This window comes from Pinus tabuliformis, chromosome 5_2 (genome assembly GCF_031772625.1).
Source record: "Pinus tabuliformis cultivar Carrire ecotype Pingquan chromosome 5_2, CPIR1, whole genome shotgun sequence".
NCBI classification, from domain to species: domain Eukaryota; kingdom Viridiplantae; phylum Streptophyta; class Pinopsida; order Pinales; family Pinaceae; genus Pinus; species Pinus tabuliformis.
This window is the reverse complement of record NC_142306.1, coordinates 807,279,158-807,299,211: the sequence shown is the minus strand read 5'-3', so window position 1 is coordinate 807,299,211 and position 20,054 is coordinate 807,279,158. Positions and strand designations below refer to the sequence as shown.

General features: G+C 40.1%; 1 protein-coding gene across 3 annotated transcripts in view; it reads right to left on the bottom strand.

The window, feature by feature from the left end:
* Window positions 1–20,054, bottom strand: part of LOC149161775 (putative beta-1,3-galactosyltransferase 12) — a 129,405-nt gene that overhangs the window by 54,172 nt on the left and 55,179 nt on the right. For 2 of the 3 annotated variants that reach the window (XM_089437036.1, XM_089437037.1), the window contains exon 5: window positions 19,768–19,881. In XM_089437036.1, coding sequence (XP_089293162.1) covers window positions 19,768–19,881 — 114 coding nt within the window. Of the gene's footprint in view, window positions 1–19,043; window positions 19,115–19,767; window positions 19,882–20,054 lie in introns of all 3 variants that reach the window. The other variant, XR_016261889.1, reaches the window with a different exon arrangement.

Below are 20,054 nucleotides of genomic sequence, written 5' to 3'. Positions count from 1 at the left end.
GTAGAAATCTTCTACACGCATCCAAATTTCCCTAGTTGTTAAGTAGTCAGGTTGACTGCTCAATTATTAAGAATCTCCTTACATTTTTCTATCATAATCCTTGAAAAAGCTAAGTCATTCTGTGACAGAGGCCTTTAATCATGAATAGGAGAGATTCCCATATATGCAGGTTGAAGAAGGCCCCTTATAGGTTGAAGTAGGCTCTGCGTGCATGTTATGCTAGGATTGATGGATATCTTCTTGGTTTGGGTTTCACCAAGAGTGAGGTAGATCCCAACTTGTACTTTGTACTCGCTGAGGGTGAACCACTCATCTTCGTATTATATGTGGATGATCTCTTCTTGACAAAATTGGAGAAGCTCATAGGGATGTGAAAGGAGTATCTTGCTTTGGAAGTCGACATGAGGGACATTGGCTTGATGCACTACTTTTTGGGATTGGATTAATGGCAACAATGATGAGAGATTTTCCTTGGGCAGTGCAAGTATGCAGTGGAGATCTTGAGGAGATTTAGGATGGAGGATTGCAGGCCTTTGTCTACACCCATGATCGGTAACCTGAAGAAGCTGAGCGTTTCTAAAAGTGAACTAGTGGATCCCACACTGTATAGGCAACTGATAGGTTCCTGGATGTACGTGGTCAACACTAGGCCAAATATATGTTTTGCTGTGAACACACTCAACCAATTCATAATAGAGCCAACACTGAGATATGTTAGAGCTGGAGGAGTGGAGCTGCAAGGGTACACAAAATCTGATGATCCTACCCAATCAGAATTTGTGTACCCTTGCAGCTCCACTCCTCCAGCTCTAACATATCTCAGTCTTGGCTCTATCATGAATTGGTTGAGTGTGTTCACAGCAAAACATATATTTGGACTAGTGTTGACCATGTACATCAAGGAACCTATCAGTTGCCTATACAGTGTGGTATCCACTAGTTCACTTTTAGAAACGCTCAGCTTGTTCAGGTTAATGATCATGGGTGTAGACAAAGGCTTGCAATCCTCCATCCTACATCTCCTCAAGATCTCCACTGCATACTTGCACTGCCCAAGGAAAATCTCTCATCATTGTTGCCACTAATCCAATCCCAAAAAGTAATGCATCAAGCCAATGTCCCTCATGTCGACTTCCAAAGCAAGATCCTCCTTTCACATCCCTATGAGCTTCTCCAATTTTGTCAAGAAGAGATCATCCACATATAATACCAAGATGAGTGGTTCACCCTCAACGAGTACAAAGTACAAGTTGGGATCTACCTCACTCTTGGTGAAACCCAAACCAAGAAGATATCCATCAATCCTAGCATAACATGCACGCAGAGCCTACTTCTACCTATAAGGGGCCTTCTTCAACCTGTATATATGGGAATCTCTCCCATGCACCTCAAAACCCTAAGGCTGCTCAATATACACCTCCTCAATCACTCCGTTGAGGAAGGAAAATTTTGCATCCAACTGATATATCCTCCACCCCATCTCTAAAGTAATGGACATAAATGCTCAAATAGATGCATATTTGGAGACGGGTGTGAATGTCTCCCCATAATCCACTCCCTCCTTTTGGGAAAACCCTCTTGCCACGAACCTCACTTTATACTTCTCGAAACTGCCATCTGTTACATGTTTGATCTTGTACATCCATCAAGAAGTGACCACAAACTTCCCCTCCGGTCTTGGCACTATATCCCAAACATCATTGTTCATGATCAAGCTATACTCCTCTATCATGGCATCTCTTCAGAATTGCTCACCTATAGCCTCCTAAAAAGTAGAAGGCCCATATTCGTTGATGTTGCTCGACAATGCCAAATAACTAGAATATTTGGTTGGTGATTTTGCCTGAAAATGCTACTAGGAGCCTGCACATGCTCCTCAACATCCCTCGATTTCTGTTCGGCCCGTCTCGACCTCCTCCTAGTACAACTCGAAGGAATATCTAGCTCATCCTCTGAATCAGTTGGTTGTGTCCCTGCTAGTGTTGTTGGTCCCAGCTCAGCCTTAGGAGCCTCTTGCCCCCTTTCCTCTACCACTGTTGGCTCTCGCTCATGAGATCTCCTAAGGATCATGTTCTCATCAAATCTGACAACCGGACTCAAGATCACCTTACTCTGTCGTGGAATGTAGACTCAGTAGGCCTTTGAGACCTCACTATAGCCAAAAAATACGCCCCTCTCAGATAAGGGCTCCAGCTTAGTCCTCTTCTATATAGGCACATGGACATAAACTGAACTACAAAATATGTCTAAGTGACTCACATCCGATTTCACACCTGTAAACAGCTCCTCAGGAGTCACATCCTCCAACACCCTGTGAGGACTCCTGTTCTGCACATACATAGTTATATTGTAGGCCTCCGCACACAAAAACATAGACAACTCCTAATCATAGATCATTCCCCTCATTGCCTCCATGATTGTCCTATTATGCCTCTTGGCAACTCCATTCTACTGAGGGTTGTAAGGGACTGTGAGCTCCTCCTTAATTCTTACCTCCCTACAAAAATCCTAAAACTTGTTGGAGGTATACTCGCCCCCATTCTCTGATCTCAGCACCTTAATCTTCCACCTTGTCTGGTTCTCCACAAGAGCCTTAAACTCCTAAAACCGATTGAAGACCTCATCATTGGTCTTCAGGAAGTAGATCCAAGTCTTCCTGGAATAATCATCTATGAACGTCGCAAAATATAAGGACCTTGTGATCAACATCACAGACATAGGACCACATATATCAAAATGCACCAAGTCTAGCACACCCTTAGACCAGGGCTCACTATGATGATACACATTCTTGGACTGCTTGTCAAGCGCACACCCCTTACACACTCCATCCCACTCCACCCGGATCTCTAGAAAGCCAGTAACCATCCTTTGCACCAAAGGAAGAGCTCTATAGTGTAAGTGACAGATCCTCCTATGCTAAATCTCGCTTTGGCTATCACTCTCATGGATGAGAGCCTTCACTAACTACCCTCGCAACAAATAGAGATCCCTATCCCTCCTACCAATCACCCGCTTCTTGTTGAAATCGGTCGCCTTTTGGCCCAAAAGCCACTTTACCTCCCGTAAAGCTTACCTCTAGTCCTCTGTCTTCCTTGGTCGAAACTAAAACGAGATTCTTCTCCAAACACAACACATATAGCACCTCAGTCACCTCCATGATACCTCCTCAGTCCATTTGGACCTCAATACTCCCAGTGCCCTCAACCACATACTTGGCCTTGTCACCAAGCTCTACACTTACATCTTTGGACCCCCTGGTCATGCTGGTGAAGGAGTCTCGTGATCCCATCACGTGACAAGATGCTCCACTGTCCACAAACCAGACACCTATCATGACGATTCCAGAAAGGAAAGATACTAAAGGCGAATTTTTACTTGAACTTTTTTTACACGTCCTCCATCTACAGTGTAGTTATTGTAGCAGTCTTGCCCTTGCCCTTCTTTTTGTTAGGGCACCAACTGGAAAAATGCCCAAACTTATAGCAAGCAAAGCATTTAACTTTGCTCATGTCCTTTTCCTTTTGCTCTGTGAAGATGCTTCTCCACTTTGATTTTGCTTGGCCTTCGCTTTGCCCTTTTTCACTTATGCAACAAGAGCAACTTTGTCCTCCTCCTCACCACCCCTTTGTTGTCCTCCAGTCAATGAATTTTCCCAAATTTCCTTCTGGGTGAAATCATCCCATTGCTAGCTCCAATCTGGAAGTTGTTGATAAGAAAGATCTCTTCCACAAAATTGGACCACTGCTTCATGTAGCCCTTCAAAGCAACTTTGACCAGCTCTGAATCATGCATAGTTCCCCCACAAATGCAAGCTCATCAAAAGCCTGTTGGACCCTCGTGAGATAAAAAGTCATAGCCTCAAATCCACCCATTTTAATGTTGTTTAACTTCTCCTGCTGCGATACCATTTTTTTGTTCTCATTTGACTTTAATAAAGACCGGTCAAAGCTACCCACATCTCTCTACTAGTGTCCTTCCCTAATATCAGAGGAATTATATGATCCCTCACACCATCCAAAATTATGCACCTCACCTTCATATTTTTAGTCTTATGTTCAGCTACTTGTTTCAAATCTATAGGAACCGGCACATGTGTGCTTGTTATTTTTTAGTTTGGTAGCAACGGACAAGTGTTCTAGTCTCGAATTGTGTTTAAGACGCTAAGGAACACAAGATCTCCAAAACCCAAAAAAGGTTTCACAAGAAATGACTTGGAGACACCTTAATTAAATTAATTAGCCATAATTAAAATATTTCCTTAGTCTAACTAAAAAAAAATTGCTTAATTAAAGGGATTTAATTAAGAAAGTTTGATTTTGCTCTAGAGGCTTCTATTGATGAAGTCAAATTGATCTTAGCCATTGAGACTCCAGCAAAAGATTATAAGAACAAGTCAAAGGGATTGGAGATGACACTGTTTATGAGTTGAGTTGTTCAACATTTAGCAAGGGTGTCGTTGAAGCTAGGAAAGCATCGAAGCAAGGGATCAACAGCGTTTTGAGAGCATGAGTCTAGAGGAATGTTTCTCAGCGTTTTCTAGTGTCTGAGAGACAAATAAAGAGGAGGCTAAATTCATCTGCAGATGAGGCCGAATACAGCCATGCGAGTTAGCCAATTCACCCAGTGCGAGTAACCAGAAGAACCACATTTCAGTTGCCCATTGTCTAATCAAGGTTGCGGAGGCAAAGCGAGTTGATTTTGAGAGGCAGAGGGAGGCTAGATGTCTCACCTAGAGGCAACTCTAGGGCTGTATGATTTTATTTGCACAGAGAATGCGCATTTCTGGACTGCAAAGTGAGCAACAAGAGAAGTGTGAGTTTGCCAAAGAAGGCCAGATAAGTTGCAGAGGAAGACAAGGGTGTCCTCCAAATTATTTTGCCAGTAGATTGTCGAAGGATTGTCAGTTTGGAAACTAGTTGTAATATTTCTCTCAAATTGTTGAATAATAATAAAACCCTCATCTGATCCACTGGTTTTCCCTTCGAGGTTTTTCTAGGGACAATTGTAAAAAAACGATGTCAATTTTTTTGTGTGTGCATCTATTTCTCAGTTCCATATTTTATATTTCCGTGGTGTTTTTATTGTGAAGAATGCAATAGTGAATTTATTGTTATTTGCCAACTAACAATTCAAAATACAAATACACTGCTAACAGTTAGAAGATAGATATCTAGTAATTGCATTCAAAAAAAATTCACAATGCTCACCAAATCCCAAAGACCATTCATCTTTAGAATCCAGGTAATTCGCTCCTTCCAGGGGCTAAAATTTGATACCCCATCCAACATGCCTTCATATCTCAAATTGTTTAATGATGCCAACTTCGCAGATCAACCATAGCCACAAAACCCAACTACAAAATTTTTAGAAATAATTTAGCTGCTACAAAAAGGAAAACGCATTGTTGCAAACCCTTGTGATCTTAGATCTCTCTCTTTCAGAGTCTTCTAGATAGCTTTGATACCATGTTAATTTTCTAATACCAGCGAGATTTATTTTCTCACGGCGATTTAATTTATCCCGAAATAATACTTGAATCACCAAAAAATAAAATCATTGGTATCTTTAACTTCTTGAATTCAAAATATGCAGCGGAAATAAACCAGAGAGATCAATCACATATTGCAAAATTAATTAACCCACATGTTGGAATTTGGTTGTCATTGATGTCAGCCCAAGCAGAAGTGAGAAGAAGCCCCACATTAATTGACGAAAATGTATGGGAAGGTCAGTGAATTTGCTAATGAGACCATCATCAGCTGATTGCACTCGTCATTTCATTTCTAACAGTGGTTGGCACACCACATAACTCCTCTCAGTTGAGGATATATGCCCTATCAAAGTTGTAGCCCCATAATGTGGTCAAGGTGCCCCATATGATATGCTAAAAGCAAGCCTTTGAATTGTCAAACATTGGCATTTATATTCAAGAAAATTTTGATTCAATTATGTGATTTTTGGCTTGACCAATCAGCCCTCCAAACAAAAAATATTTTGTGTCAAATCATCTTCCGAGGATCAAGTTGGCACCTAAAAAGGAATTTTAACTATGCAAATTATTTTGTCTTAGAGATCAAGTCAGCCCTTGCAAAATTTTAAACTTCTTTTAGGTCGGCTTGTTACCCACCACCAGTGGGTGATCCCATAGGAGAAATTTTCTCCTAGATTTGTCTTTAGCCAACAGCCAGCAACCCCTGACAGCGACCAGTGTACCCGTTGTTGCGCCAGATGTCTCCACTCCCTAAGCCAGTCGTGTCCCCTCGCCCATCTGTCGAGATCATATGTTTGAAGGTGGGCCATCCAATCCTAAAGGTATGATATTTCATTATGCAATTGGGTTCTTATGCTTGTTTTTCTTGGGCACACTTGGGTATGGATTATTGGGTGACTTGGAAGGAGGAAGGGTTTTGACTATAGTTTTGCTCCCTCACCTTAAATGCGGGGTTAATCCTCAACCCTAGTCGAGTGGGATCTCCCCCAATGGTTTATAGACTTAAGATGGCCACAAATTGGGAAAACCCATTACACACCCTAAACACATTACACACCCTATTCATCATCTTCCCTCTCTAGGTACACATGACCACTAGGTCCACAAGGCTTTGGTATTCCCCCTCCCCTTGTCTACATGTCTGGGTTGGGCTTGGAACGATGCCCCAGAGGTTGATGCAGCTAAAAGAAAAGATAAAAGCATATCATGGCAAGATAAAAAAATGAAATAATACCACAAAATGCAAAATATGGTTAGGACAATCAAATTAAGCACATAGGACAAATCCAAACATGAGCACTACCCCTTTTTATTATGGCCATCACCATGGTTCCTAGGGCCCCTATGAGTGCCCCCTATATCATTAAGGAACCCATGTATGTCCCAACCCCTATTGGGCAATGAACTACCCCACCTTAGGGGGGGTACTTACTGCTATATCATACACATCGTACTCTCATCCCTTGGAGCCCCAAGCAGTAAAAAAAAAAGATCAATAAAAGGAAAAGGGCAAACGAAGAAGGGTGGAAAAAGAAAGGTCAGGGTAGCTCATGTACCACGATTGCTCCCTCCTACATTCATACACCCAATTATGTGGACATCCCTCATCATTACCACCCTTGAGCCCATGTCGTTTGGTCTTGAGACCCCTATGTCCCCATCCACTTCATCATTTATCCACATGACACCTACCACATGAAGGATGTACCTTGGACAAGTCCTTCCCTTTAGGGGTTGGGAACACCTAATAGATTTGTTTATTAGCCACTCCTATCTAGGGAGGTAACACCATTACATGCTCAAAGTGTTACAAATAAAATATATATAAAAATAATACAAATGATATAAATAATTATAATGATGAATAATGATTAATTAACTAATAATTAGTATTGAAGAGACATGTCTTTAAGGACATGGTCATTCATGAAAGGGCACTTGCCTAGGTATATAAGCGAGCCATCATTTGTATCATAAATAATCATCTCATATCTTCTGTAAATTCTTATATAATATATGTGTTCTATCATGGGCATTTATATATTTCAAATTTTCTAAGTATTCTACTGTGTTTATGAACTTTGTTCGTTACATTGGTATCAGAGCCATGTTCTCCGATCTCAGCCATTGGCCAATCTGATTTGGCCTTTGGCCATCAACTCTCCGTCAACTTCATTGTTGTTGTGACTAAAGTGTTTCACTACAAATTTTGGAGATTCTCCTTTTTGCAATCAAGCCTTTAATTAATTAAGATTGAGACGATAATTAATAATTAAAGTACGATTGAGACAATAGGTAATATTAAAGTAAATTAAAATACTTTTGAGGAACACAAAAAAAGAAAGTGGTTTTAAAATACAAAGGAGTCAAATACTTTTTAAAAGTTAAGAGTTTAAAAGGAAATTTTTAATTGTTATTCAAGATACAGTTATAAAGTGAAAAAAGTTCTATTAAAAGGTGTTCATGGCATAAAAGGTTTTGAAGTACAAACAGAATTATAAAAAAATATTAAACGTCAATTATCATTGACACCAAAGTATCATTTGAAGAAATTATGAGTGAAAACCAAATGGTGTCAATCGTGGAAGAAAAAGGGAATTAATTATTCTACATTTTGAACCACATGTCCATTTTGTACAAAAGAATTTGAGTATCCGTTGGGTTTTAAAAACAGCACAACATTTTGACTGGCATGTCGGAAATTGTTTACTTTAGTCGAAAGAGATGTTGAGTTTTATATAAAACAATTAATGACAACACTTGAGCTACAACAAGCAGATTTTAATAAAGAAATGAAGGAAATAGAATCCAAATTGCAAATTGAACACCCATCATCGCTCCTACAAAACGATGTAACCCAATGTATTGAGAAATTGTAGTTGGAAGATGAAAATAATTTTCATATTAAAAAGTTAGAAGACAAAATAGCCAAAATTCAGCAAAATAAGCAACTGTCACAACAAAAATATAAAGATTTTGAGGATATGGATCATAAAGAAATAATAGAAAATGACGAGGAAATTTTACGCCTAAGAGATCACAATGAAAAATTACTCTAACAAGTGAAGAAGGCTAAGGTTACAAAGAATGAACTCATGAAGCACCTATCAGAACAAGATCGGAGTCCTCAAGAAACTAGGTCAGAGCCTGAAGCAAATATAGGGTTGGAGCCCTTGAAGTTGGTGTCTCAAAATTGGCAAGGTTGGAGCCTTGGAAGTCCAAGTCAGTGCTTGGCAACTACAGGTTGGAGCCTGGGAGATTGAAGATCGGTGTCTTCATCTAGGGTTGGAGCCTACATATATTGTACTTGATTTATCGTAAAGAAGAAATTAATAAAAGCATTTATTCTTATTGTTCATTTTGTGTTCTAAATATAGGTGATCTAACTGGTAAAAGTAACAATTGAAAAGAAATATTGATTCACCCCCCATCTCAGCGTTTCCAACAATTGGAATCAGAGTCAGTACCTTCACACAAAGCCTAACAGCTTGAAGGTTGATCCTTAGAACACAAATGGCAAAGCCAAGGAAGAAGGCCTCCAATCCCGCTAAAGATGCCCCTTCCTCAACCGTGAAAACTGAAGATAATCAAATTGGGAAAGTTCCATTGTTCAACGGAAATTTTGATGTATGGAAGATAAGAATGAGAAATTTCTTAATGGCTCAAGGCATTGAAATATGGGAATCAATGATTACTGATAGCATGATGAACAAAGAATCCAAGGAGTACAATGCAAGAGCGATGAAGGCAATTTTGAATGGGCTACCAAATTCTATAAAGGCCAATTTGGAGAAATGTTTGTCAACAAAAGATATATTGGACAAACTTCATGACCTTCACTTGAAAGGAGCGTTGATTGTGACCTCTAGTCAAGAAGATGATGGAAAGCAAGACGAAAATCCAGAACCCATCAAGGAAGCTGAAAATAACAGTGATGACATCAAGGCCATAGAATACCTAGAAAAAGAAGAAAGTAAAGAAGATTTTGAAGAAGATCTACTGACTAAACTTATAGCTACAATGGAAGAGATTAACGGTTTGAAAAAGGAAAATGAGGAACTTAAGAAGAAAGCGCAAGATGGTGACCAGGACAAGACAAGGAAGGAAGTTGACCTTTTCAAGCTTCAAGTACAAGAAAGAGATGAGGAGCTCACCAAACTTAAGGAGGAATTTCATCAAAACAAAAGAAAGCATTGTGAAGAAGTCATATCCATGACAAATCTATTAGATAAGGCAAAGAAAATGGAAGAAACTTTGTCAAGCCACCTTGAACAAAGGCTCAAGAGCATGAACAAACTTGAAACAGAGATTGGTCAATACAAGAAAGAGGTCTCCTCCCTTAGATCTCATCTAGAAGAAGCAAGGAAACAAGCACAAGGAGCTAAAAAGGTGATGGAAGCTTTGGCATTCATAGAAGGACAAGTTGATGAAGCAAAAAATGAGAAAAACACCATGATATGTCAATTAAAAAAGGATGATGACATCACCAAGTTAAGATCAGAAATCATGTCTCTTAAGGCCCAATCATGTGAAGCAACCAAGATGAAGGAAGCAATGGAGATCATTCTATCAAAGAAGGATGAAGAATGCAAGAAAATGAAGGAAGAAATTGTCCTCCTTAAACAGGAAGTTGACTTGTTGAATAAGAACTTGAAAAGCTCTCAAACCCTAGATGACATCCTAAGTCATCAAAGGTCTCCCCTAGATAAATTGGGTCTTGGCTATGCAGGTGAATCCAAAAGCAAGAATGATAATGCTTCAAACATCAAGGATGTAAGGAAGCCTAGAAGAAATGTTGATGCTCCCAGTTCTAGCAAAGTCAAGGACAAGGGTCAAGACAACAATGGAAAAATCCTATTCCAAGGAGACTTGCAAATGGTGTCAAAAATACAAAAGGTAATGAATATCATCAAAGAATCCCAAGGCAAAAAGACTTCAGAAGTACATCAAGGAAATCTTCATCTCCCAGGTATCAAAGTATATTTCTTGGCTATTGTTATTCTTGTACAAACTTTGGGCACATGGCAAAAGATTGTATGGCATATCACAAAGACAAATATAATGGTTGTAAAGTTTTGTAGATGTTCTATGCTAAGAGCAATTTCACTTTTCTCACAGCAATCATACAAGTAGATAAGCAAAATGCAGATAGAACATATAAGCAGATCTTACAGAAGACAAATCAGAAACAAGAAAAATGAATGTGTTCGTTTCGGCGGTCAACAGGATGCTTCAACCAGCAAAGTCTCCTTTGGTCAGCCAGCCCAGCATGTGTCACAACAACCCTCCTGGTAGCTTGTACTTTTAGGATGAGAGAGGAAGATGTGAGTTCAGTTATCTTCAAATTCTCTCCAACTTTTCCTGTATATATATCCATCAATGAGGGCGTGTGACACATCTGTTGGGCATGTGAGCCTACATTACAAAACTGGCTGACCTTGCACATATAATTTATTAAGAATAATAAATTCAAAATATAAGTTCTGCTCATCAGATTAAGACTATTTTTATATGGATTTTACACCTCTCAGAAAGAGGAATCCAACAAAAATATTAGCCTCTTAATCTGAGCATCAGAACATGGAGTTTGGACCTAGTTGTCCAATTTTAACACTCCCTCTCAACTAGGGAGAACTCCATCTATTAGTGCAATTAACATCGTGGGTCATCCCGCCGAAACTTGCTTTGCTGGCTTCTTTATTTCAGAACAGAAGTGGGTCAGTCACAAAGACATCATTCCCCGACTGACATAATCAGTCCAGAGGTCCCAGACCTCACAAATCTTGATCCCAGATCAAGTGGTTGGACCATTCCATCCTAGATAGAGAGTACGGCAATCTCTGATGCGTCCATCAGTCTTTGCTAATAGTCTCTAGCTTTTCCACACCTCATTGGCCAAATGAGAGGTACTTCCCATGAGCCCTGAACTCAATGGGTAGGATGCATACGGGGCACAAGATTAAATGAGTGGCGAACCAGCTCAATAATCACAAGGGTGGGGCAGAAGCATTATGAGTGCTTATAGCTCCGAGAAGCTATCCCCAAAGCCCCCCAGAGCTCATCGTCCAACAGGACCCACATCATAGGGTCTTTCCACGACACCAAGACTCTCACGGAAGGTTAGGAACTTGACCTTCCCCAGGGGCTTAGTGAGAATATCCGCGACCTGCTCATCAGTTCCTATATGATCGAGCCTTACGGCGCCTCGCTGTACCATATCCCGGATAAAGTGGTACCTGATATCAATATGCTTGGATCGGTCGTGGAACACAGGATTCTCAGTCATACGAATCCCACTCTGATTATCACAGAGTATTACAGTGGTACCTAGCACATGTTGGAACAGCTCACTAAAGAGCTTCCTCAACCAAACTGCTTCACAACAGGCCATACTAGCAGCAATGTATTCGGCCTCCGCGGTGCTCAAAGCCACCAACTTCTGCTTCCTGCTCATCCATGAGATCGAAGCAGAACCAAGATTGAAACAGCATCCAGATGTGCTCTTACGATCCACCACACTGCCAGCCCAATCGGCATCAGTATATCCCCGGAGTATCACACTCCCGGCAGTGTATCTCAACCCATGGTTTATCGTGCCCCGAAGATATCTCAAAAGATTCTTGGCACCAACCCAGTGAAAATGATGAGGCTCAACCATCTGTTGACTCAAAGTATTCACTGCAAAACATATGTCCGAACGGGTGTTCACTAAGAACATCAAAGCTCCTATGAGTTCACGATACTCAGTAGGATTGGCCAAGATAGGCCCCGCAGCGCTGCCACTCAACTTCTTAAAGTTGAGTTCCATTGGTGTCGACACGGGCTTACAGTCCACCATCCCAAATCTTTCCAGAAGCTTCACAACATACTTTCCTTGAGAAAGGAGAATCTCTCCAGGTCTCTGCCAGACCTCCAGGCCTAGGAAATAGTGCATCAGTCCTAGGTCTTTCATCTCGAACTCAGCAGCAAGCTCCCTCTTACATTGATGAATGAAAGGGTCATCACCTGTCAGGAAGAGGTCGTCCACATACAGCACTAGAATGAGAGGCTTTCCTTCCTCAACCTTAAAGTTAAGGTTTGGATCAGCATTGCTTCGAGTGAAGCCCAGCTTCATCAAGTAACTATCCATCCTCTCATACCAGGCTCTGGGTGCTTGCTTTAACCCATAGAGGGCTTTCTTCAACCTGCAGACATAAGTGTCTCGATCTTGAACTTCAAATCCCAGAGGTTGTTCTACATACACCTCTTCCTTTATTGCACCATGCAGAAAAGCGGTCTTGACATCCATCTGATGAAGACTCCATCCTTGCGTAGCAGCAAGGGCTATGATGGATCGGATGGTGGTATATCGAGCCACAGGTGCAAATATATCGTCATAGTCAATTCCTTCCTTTTGAGAGAAGCCACGGGCAACAAATCTTGCCTTAAACTTTTCAGCACTCCCATCAGATCCATGTTTAATCTTGTAGAGCCATTTAGCGGTGACAACAGATTTGTCCTTCGGTCTCGGGACCACATCCCAGACATCATTCTTCATAATAGCCTCATATTCTTCATGCATATCATCCTTCCAGACTTGATGCTTGATGGCTTCCTTAGAAGATCCAGGTTCAGATTGTATAATAGTACTCATGGCAGCTAGATACCCTTGGTATCTACACGGCTTCTTGCTTTCTCGGAATGTTCCCCTTGGGGCAGCATGACCCTCAGCATCTTCGAGGGTGTCCCTGAGCCATGATGGCCAATGTGTGGGGAAACCCTTTGATCAAATCTTCTTTTATCTTCAAAGTTCAGCAGAGAAAGAGAGAGAGAAGTACATTTGCAACAGAAGTCAACCCTTTGACTTTCTCTAGATCTAAGCATAGATCATCTCCTATAATGAAGAGATCAGTTGAAGACATTCTGCTTCAAATGATTCTCAAGGTGACTCCTTCACCTATCATCGTGCTGCATCTCGTCCATTTGCTGCACCTTACTGTGTAGCACCATCATGCTGCCCATGATCATCATGTTGCTCATGATCATTGTGCAGCCCACACATCATGTTGTCCATGACCTCATACATTATGCTGCCCATGTGTCTTAATGCTGCCAATTCATTATGTAATGCTGCATCCAAGTATCACTGAGTTGTTCTCAACATCAAGTTGTCCATGATCATGCTGCCCATGCTCATGATCCTATCCATCATGCTGCTCATGATCTCATTCAACATTGTGTTGCCCATGCCTGTCCCTTAGAAGTTACCACAAAGGCGATCTCTGAATCTTCAACGAGATCAAGATCTTTACAAGAACTAGATCATGACTTTGTCACTGATCATTCTTGACACAACTTCTTCCACTATGCTGAGAATGTAACTATCACTGTCATCACTACAGCAGCACTTGACATTGCTTGAAACCTTTATCACTAATTCTCATTGTGCTAATATGCAGAGACTAAGGTTGCTTCTTAAGTATCATTGTGATCTCCATTAATCCAAGACAGGGAGAATAGTAAGGGGTCACAGTTCTCAATATCATACTATACTGTGTCTCGCCATTATGCCAAGTCTGTCTTTCTGTTTCATGCCTCTTCAAGTATGCCTAGTTCCTGAGGTGAGAAGGCATTATCATGTCATACGTGATCTGGTCTGCCTGTATCCAAACACTACGATAGCATCTAGATCCTACAGCTATTAGAGGTTTGTACCCTCCTTCCTATAGTGTGGATCACACGAAAGAATTGAGTCGCTGTTTGCGGATACCCTAGCCCACAGTAATGCGTATCTTATGTTCCTTCATCACCCGAAGATTCAGGGACAGATTGTGAGTCTTCAAGAACTGCGCGTAAGTAGTATTCAATTTCTGTGCGTATAGATAACAGCTTATAGAGGATAGTTGCTACGTATATGCTGACAGCGTTCCATATATAATCCAATTGCGGGCTTCTGCGACTAACAACATTCCATATATAACTGCGTTGTACATGGATTTTCCAGAGATTAACCAACGTATCAACATATATATGAAAAGCGTATCACATTGCTGCGTAACATATTAACTGTCACCATAACTGCGTAAGGAATCAAATACTGCAGCTATGTCTTCCTCATTGCGGCTACGGCAGCGATCTTCATTACTGCGACCACTGCTGCTAGGGCATCATTGTATGTTTTCATAAACAGCGTGAGAAATGTTTTCATGACAGCGTATATATATATCAGCATATATGACTCCGATGATGTGAGTATAAGCCTCCAGGAGCAGCGTATCATGACTGCGTTCACTTCATCGATTCGGCTCATTTACCAGCGTATATGTATATATATATACATGACCAGCGTACAGTGTATATGGTTTCCCATGTGTCAGCCTCATACATTTGTTGCATATGACAATTTATATGCATTCTCGACCAGCGTATATATTATTGATCAGCATCCAGCGATTATGTAAGATTGTCCAACGCTTATAAACACTTTTATAAAATTGTCCAGCATATATGCAAGACTGTCCAGCGTTTGCTCAGCGTACAACATTTTCCCAACGTCCAATGCTTATATTATTTCCGAGTGTTTTGATTATCCAGCGTTTCCAGCGTATACTTGTATGTAGATTCAGGAAACTTGAGTTTTGTTCCTCTAACCTACAGGCTTCATATATATTAGTGGCAGCTAACAGCGTTCCATTACAATGTCCTTCCATTATATCGTATAACTGTAAGTGGATTTCGGAGAGCGTATTACATGTCTGCGTGCTACAGCATGAACCACGTTACCGGATCTAGGGCTTGCGTGATGTGCCCACGCATCTTTGCCTACATCCTGACTGCGTTCTAATAAATATCTTCATTCCCTGTATTATATGACAGTGTGCTATATGACAACGATCAAAGTGTGTGGTCTCCACATGTTTCCTCAGAACGTATTTCTTTGCTGTGTTAATATGCCAACGTATCTGAATATATAGTTGTGACCGACATATTAGCTCCTGCGTGTAATCCTTTTCAGCTGTTCTATATACCAGATTGCGGCTTGGCTTCATATACCTTAAATCTCTTCGACCCACTGATCTATGACTCCTTAACTCCTATTGACTGTGGCTTGCTGTTCTTTGTTCCTTTGAGACTGCGGCTTACTGCATCATCAAACTAGGGCAACGCATTCCTTTTGTGACTCTCCTTCTCAAAACCCAAGAAGTGGAGAGGAGATCTAATAACATCTTCCAGGCATGGAAGTCATCACTTCCAGTCAGCTTGTCATTCTCCCTGAATTCAAGCTTAGAGGAATCCATTTTCTTCGATGATGATTGCTATAGATAGAGTTTGTCTTCACCTCAGCTCTGATACCATGTAAAGTTTTGTAGATGTTCTATGCTAAGAGCAATTTCACTTTTCTCACAGCAATCATACAAGTAGATAAGCAAAATGCAGATAGAACATATAAGCAGATCTTACAGAAGACAAATCAGAAACAAGAAAAATGAATGTGTTCGTTTCGGCGGTCAACAGGATGCTTCAACCAGCAAAGTCTCCTTTGGTCAGCCAGCCCAGCATGTGTCACAACAACCCTCCTGGTAGCTTGTACTTTTAGGATGAGAGAGGAAGATGTGAGTTCAGTTATCTTCAAATTCTCTCCAACTTTTCCTGTATATATATCCATCAATGAGGGTGTGTGACACATCTGTTGGGCATGTGAGCCTACATTACAAAACTGGCTGACCTTGCACATATAATTTATTAAGAATAATAAATTCAAAATATAAGTTCTGCTCATCAGATTAAGACTATTTTTATATGGATTTTACACCTCTCAGAAAGAGGAATCCAACAAAAATATTAGCCTCTTAATCTGAGCATCAGAACATGGAGTTTGGACCTAGTTGTCCAATTTTAACAATGGTCCTCGTCAATCTCCCAGAAGCAATTTTGCAAGAAGAAGTCATGACTTCTTATTCATGAACAAGATGGAGTGCTTCAATTTCCATAACATTGGACATATGGCACATGACTTTAACTTGACTTGGGTCCCTCAACAAGCTAAAGCTATGTCAACCAAGCTAGAGAAGAAAGTTGCACAAGTATGGACTCATGGAGAAGGAAGCAAATTGGATCCATAAGTCTCTTGATCACTCCAGCGAACAATACATGTTGTTGATTTGATGAAGTCATCCTTGATATTCCAAGTATTTGATGGTGAGACTCTGCCAAAAAGGAGACCATGCATACAGTTAGGGGGAGTTTGTGATTCTTGAGCATTCTTGCAGAAGCTATCCATGAATGGGCCCTATGAAATTCTTGATGAGTCACACATGGACAATCATCTTTAGATAGATCATCTCTTAGGAGCAACTCCATTGAAGAACATGATTTCTTACTCATCCGATGGACTATTGTTGAAGGTTTCTTCCACTTGATCACAAGCCAAAAAAGTTTCTTGTCTAAAGAAGCTAGAGGAGTTTATGCAGGCAGGGGGAGTTGGCTCATCACATGAAGAAATGTAACACATCTATCATGGACCACATTGCCAGAAGGAAGAGCACCATGACAGGGGGAGTACCATACCTATGAAGAACTACTATTGATGAAGAAAAGAAGCAACTTGACAAGGGGAGTACTTGGGCACCTCGTTTGCCATTGATGTCAAAGGGGGAGAGAATGTTGGAAGGGAAAGAATATTGCCATCAATGACAAAGGGAGAGATTGTTAGTCAATGTTGTCATTGATGTCAATATGGCATTGGCCGAGATGGCAAATATTCTTGAGATGCTTAATGAATATCATGAAACCCTAGAATGAGATGATCAGGTTGAAGACAATAGATGTCTGGTTCCAGATGACGATGTCATGACTCTTGTTTGATAAGAATGTCATCAATTAATATGTCAAGTCACAAATGAAGAAGTCTTAAGAAGTGCCAAGTGCCAAGTATTTAGAAGCCCTTGATGACATATGGAGGACTACATTTGATGATGTCATACTCTTGATGAATGATCACAATTGATGATGGCACTTAATGAGGTCTTGATAACATGGTTGGAGATCATTTGATGGTTGAAAGACTATTTTGGAGTTCTCCTAATGATGTTGCACTATGACTGCAATAGCATATGATGGCATAGTTGATGCGTCATGCTACATGGATGTTGCACTTCTACCTAATGACTCTATAATCCTATGATGACATTGATAACAATGAAGAAGCTACGCTGTCCCAAACATTCCTCATGCTGTCCCAAACATTCCTCATGCTGTCCCAAACTTTTTATGCATAAAATTTAAGGACAGTCACAAAGAAAAATTATTTTGCACACCTTGGAGGCATCCTTCCAAAATGGATCCTATACCATCTTAAAGAGGATTTTTTCCTCTTTCTAACGAACCTTCACTTGCCCTGAAATGCCCAATAGTTTGTGAGATATTGAATTTTTAATTTAAGGAAATTATTCCTAGCAGTGAGCCGACCTACACTTTGTCATACAAGTCAGCCTCACTTCAAATAGACGTGTCCCTTCAGTTATAAACAAAATCACTATAAATATAAACCTAAATTCATCCATTCAAGCTCAGATTTTTTGGTGGAGACAAGACAAGAGGTAGAGAAGAAGCCACAACCTAGAAAAGCAAGGAAGACAAGTTTGTGGAATTGTTCTTGGGTTAAATAGTCTCCCACAGGTTCAAGCTAGGAGCAAAGAAGTTGTCGTAGTTGCCGTGGTCGAAGTTGTCGTAGTTGCCTTGGTCGAAGTTGTCATAGTTGTCGTGGTCGAAGTTGTCATAGTTGTTGTGGTCGCAACAATAGATCTAGGGCTTGACTAGCTGGATCAGATCCAGGTTCCTTGTTGTATATGCAATTTCCTCAGTGGACCATTTTCCCAGTAAGGGGGGCCGAGTAGGTTCTAAGTTATCAATGAAGATGTTTGATTGGGCAGAAATTTGTGTGCTAATGTGATTGATATTGGTTGCGTTATTTGTTTCCACTGAATATTTTTGTTTAGATCCCAGTCATGCTTTCATTCAGAAGATTTGAGATAATCTGCTTGGAAATAAATTAGCCAGGTTACTGGATTCAGAGTTTAACAAATACTATGTCTTAGAAGCCCTAATTCATGCCACAAAACTATCTCAATAATAAAAAAGAGGCACATTGTTTACAAACAAACAAAACCATGAAAGTTTTTGAACTAATTATTACAGCCTCATGATATTTAGCCAGTTCTATTTCCTTACAATTCTAATAGTCATCAGATCTGATTCTGAGGTACCCATTGCACTTCGTGCCAGTGAACATTTGGAATTATTAAATATATTAACACATGTTTTGTTATTGTGAAAATTTACCTATCCACGCATTATGATGTATGAAAAGCTCAGACTCTGCTAGAAAGAGGATACTAATGAAAGATGAGAAAATGCAGTGGTGACCTGCTGCACAACTATCTGCAATTATATATGATCATTGCCAAATATCTTGCAATTGAATAAAAATTGTGCTTGGTATAATCCTTGTGCTATTCATTTGTTGTTTACTCTTCTTTGTCTCAGTTTTCAATGGGGAGTACATTTCTACCTTGTAATAAAGTGACTTTTGTGCATGCCATTTCTCCATTCATCGTGTTCCTTTTATCTTTATAAAAAAATCTGAAAGAGACATGTAGTAAGTTTTAACAGAATATAGTTAAGACAACGCATGCCGTTGAAAATAAGAAGACTCCTTGAAACATTCTTTCCAATAACACTATATTACCGAAAATGATCAAGGAAGAGCAACATTAGAATATCGACTAACAGTTGAAGCTCAAGTGCATTCATAGTTGGTGCCTTTACATGGCTAAAGGAGACTGCTAAAAAGCGTTTAATTCCACATTCAAACACTAGTAATGGACATTTATCTTCCAGTGTAAGTTACTTGCAGAGATCATTTAAAGTGGCTCATTGTTGAATTCCAGAAAAATTCATACGAAGCCCCAAGTTTCAGATTTAGTTTCTGATTATTCAACTGTTGTGGAGACAGCAATAGTTGGAATTGATGACAACAAAGCAAGCTTTGGAGTCTGAAGTAAAGAATTTGAAAATATAAACCCTTAATTTGTTCTGTTGTTGATGATGCTTTGCATGTCAATACGTGAAAGTAGAGAAACTGGAAAAGTTCATGCTAATGCACCCAACAATCACTGCAGTCGAACAAAAAAAAATACTAATTTCTAAACAATCAAAATTCTTGCCTCTCATGAAATTCAAGGTTCAAATCCCCTGTGGGTCATCCAACAAAAAGAAAAGAAAAAAAATCTTGCCTGTCATTTCTTAGCCCTGATAAACCTGCCACAATTTCTGCAGAAAGAGCATATATAGGCCCATAGGCATGAATGAAGTATTCACTCCCAAGCAAATCTCCCAAAGGTTCATACCTGCAGTTAAAGACAGACACTTACCTTTTCAGAACCATCCATGACAATCCTGAAACAAATAAACAGAATTCTGAAGAAAAATATTGCAAGAAAAAAAGTCAACTGACATGGTAAACAGGTCAGAACTTAATATTAGAAGCACTTTAGAGAAGTTATTATATTATCTTATTATA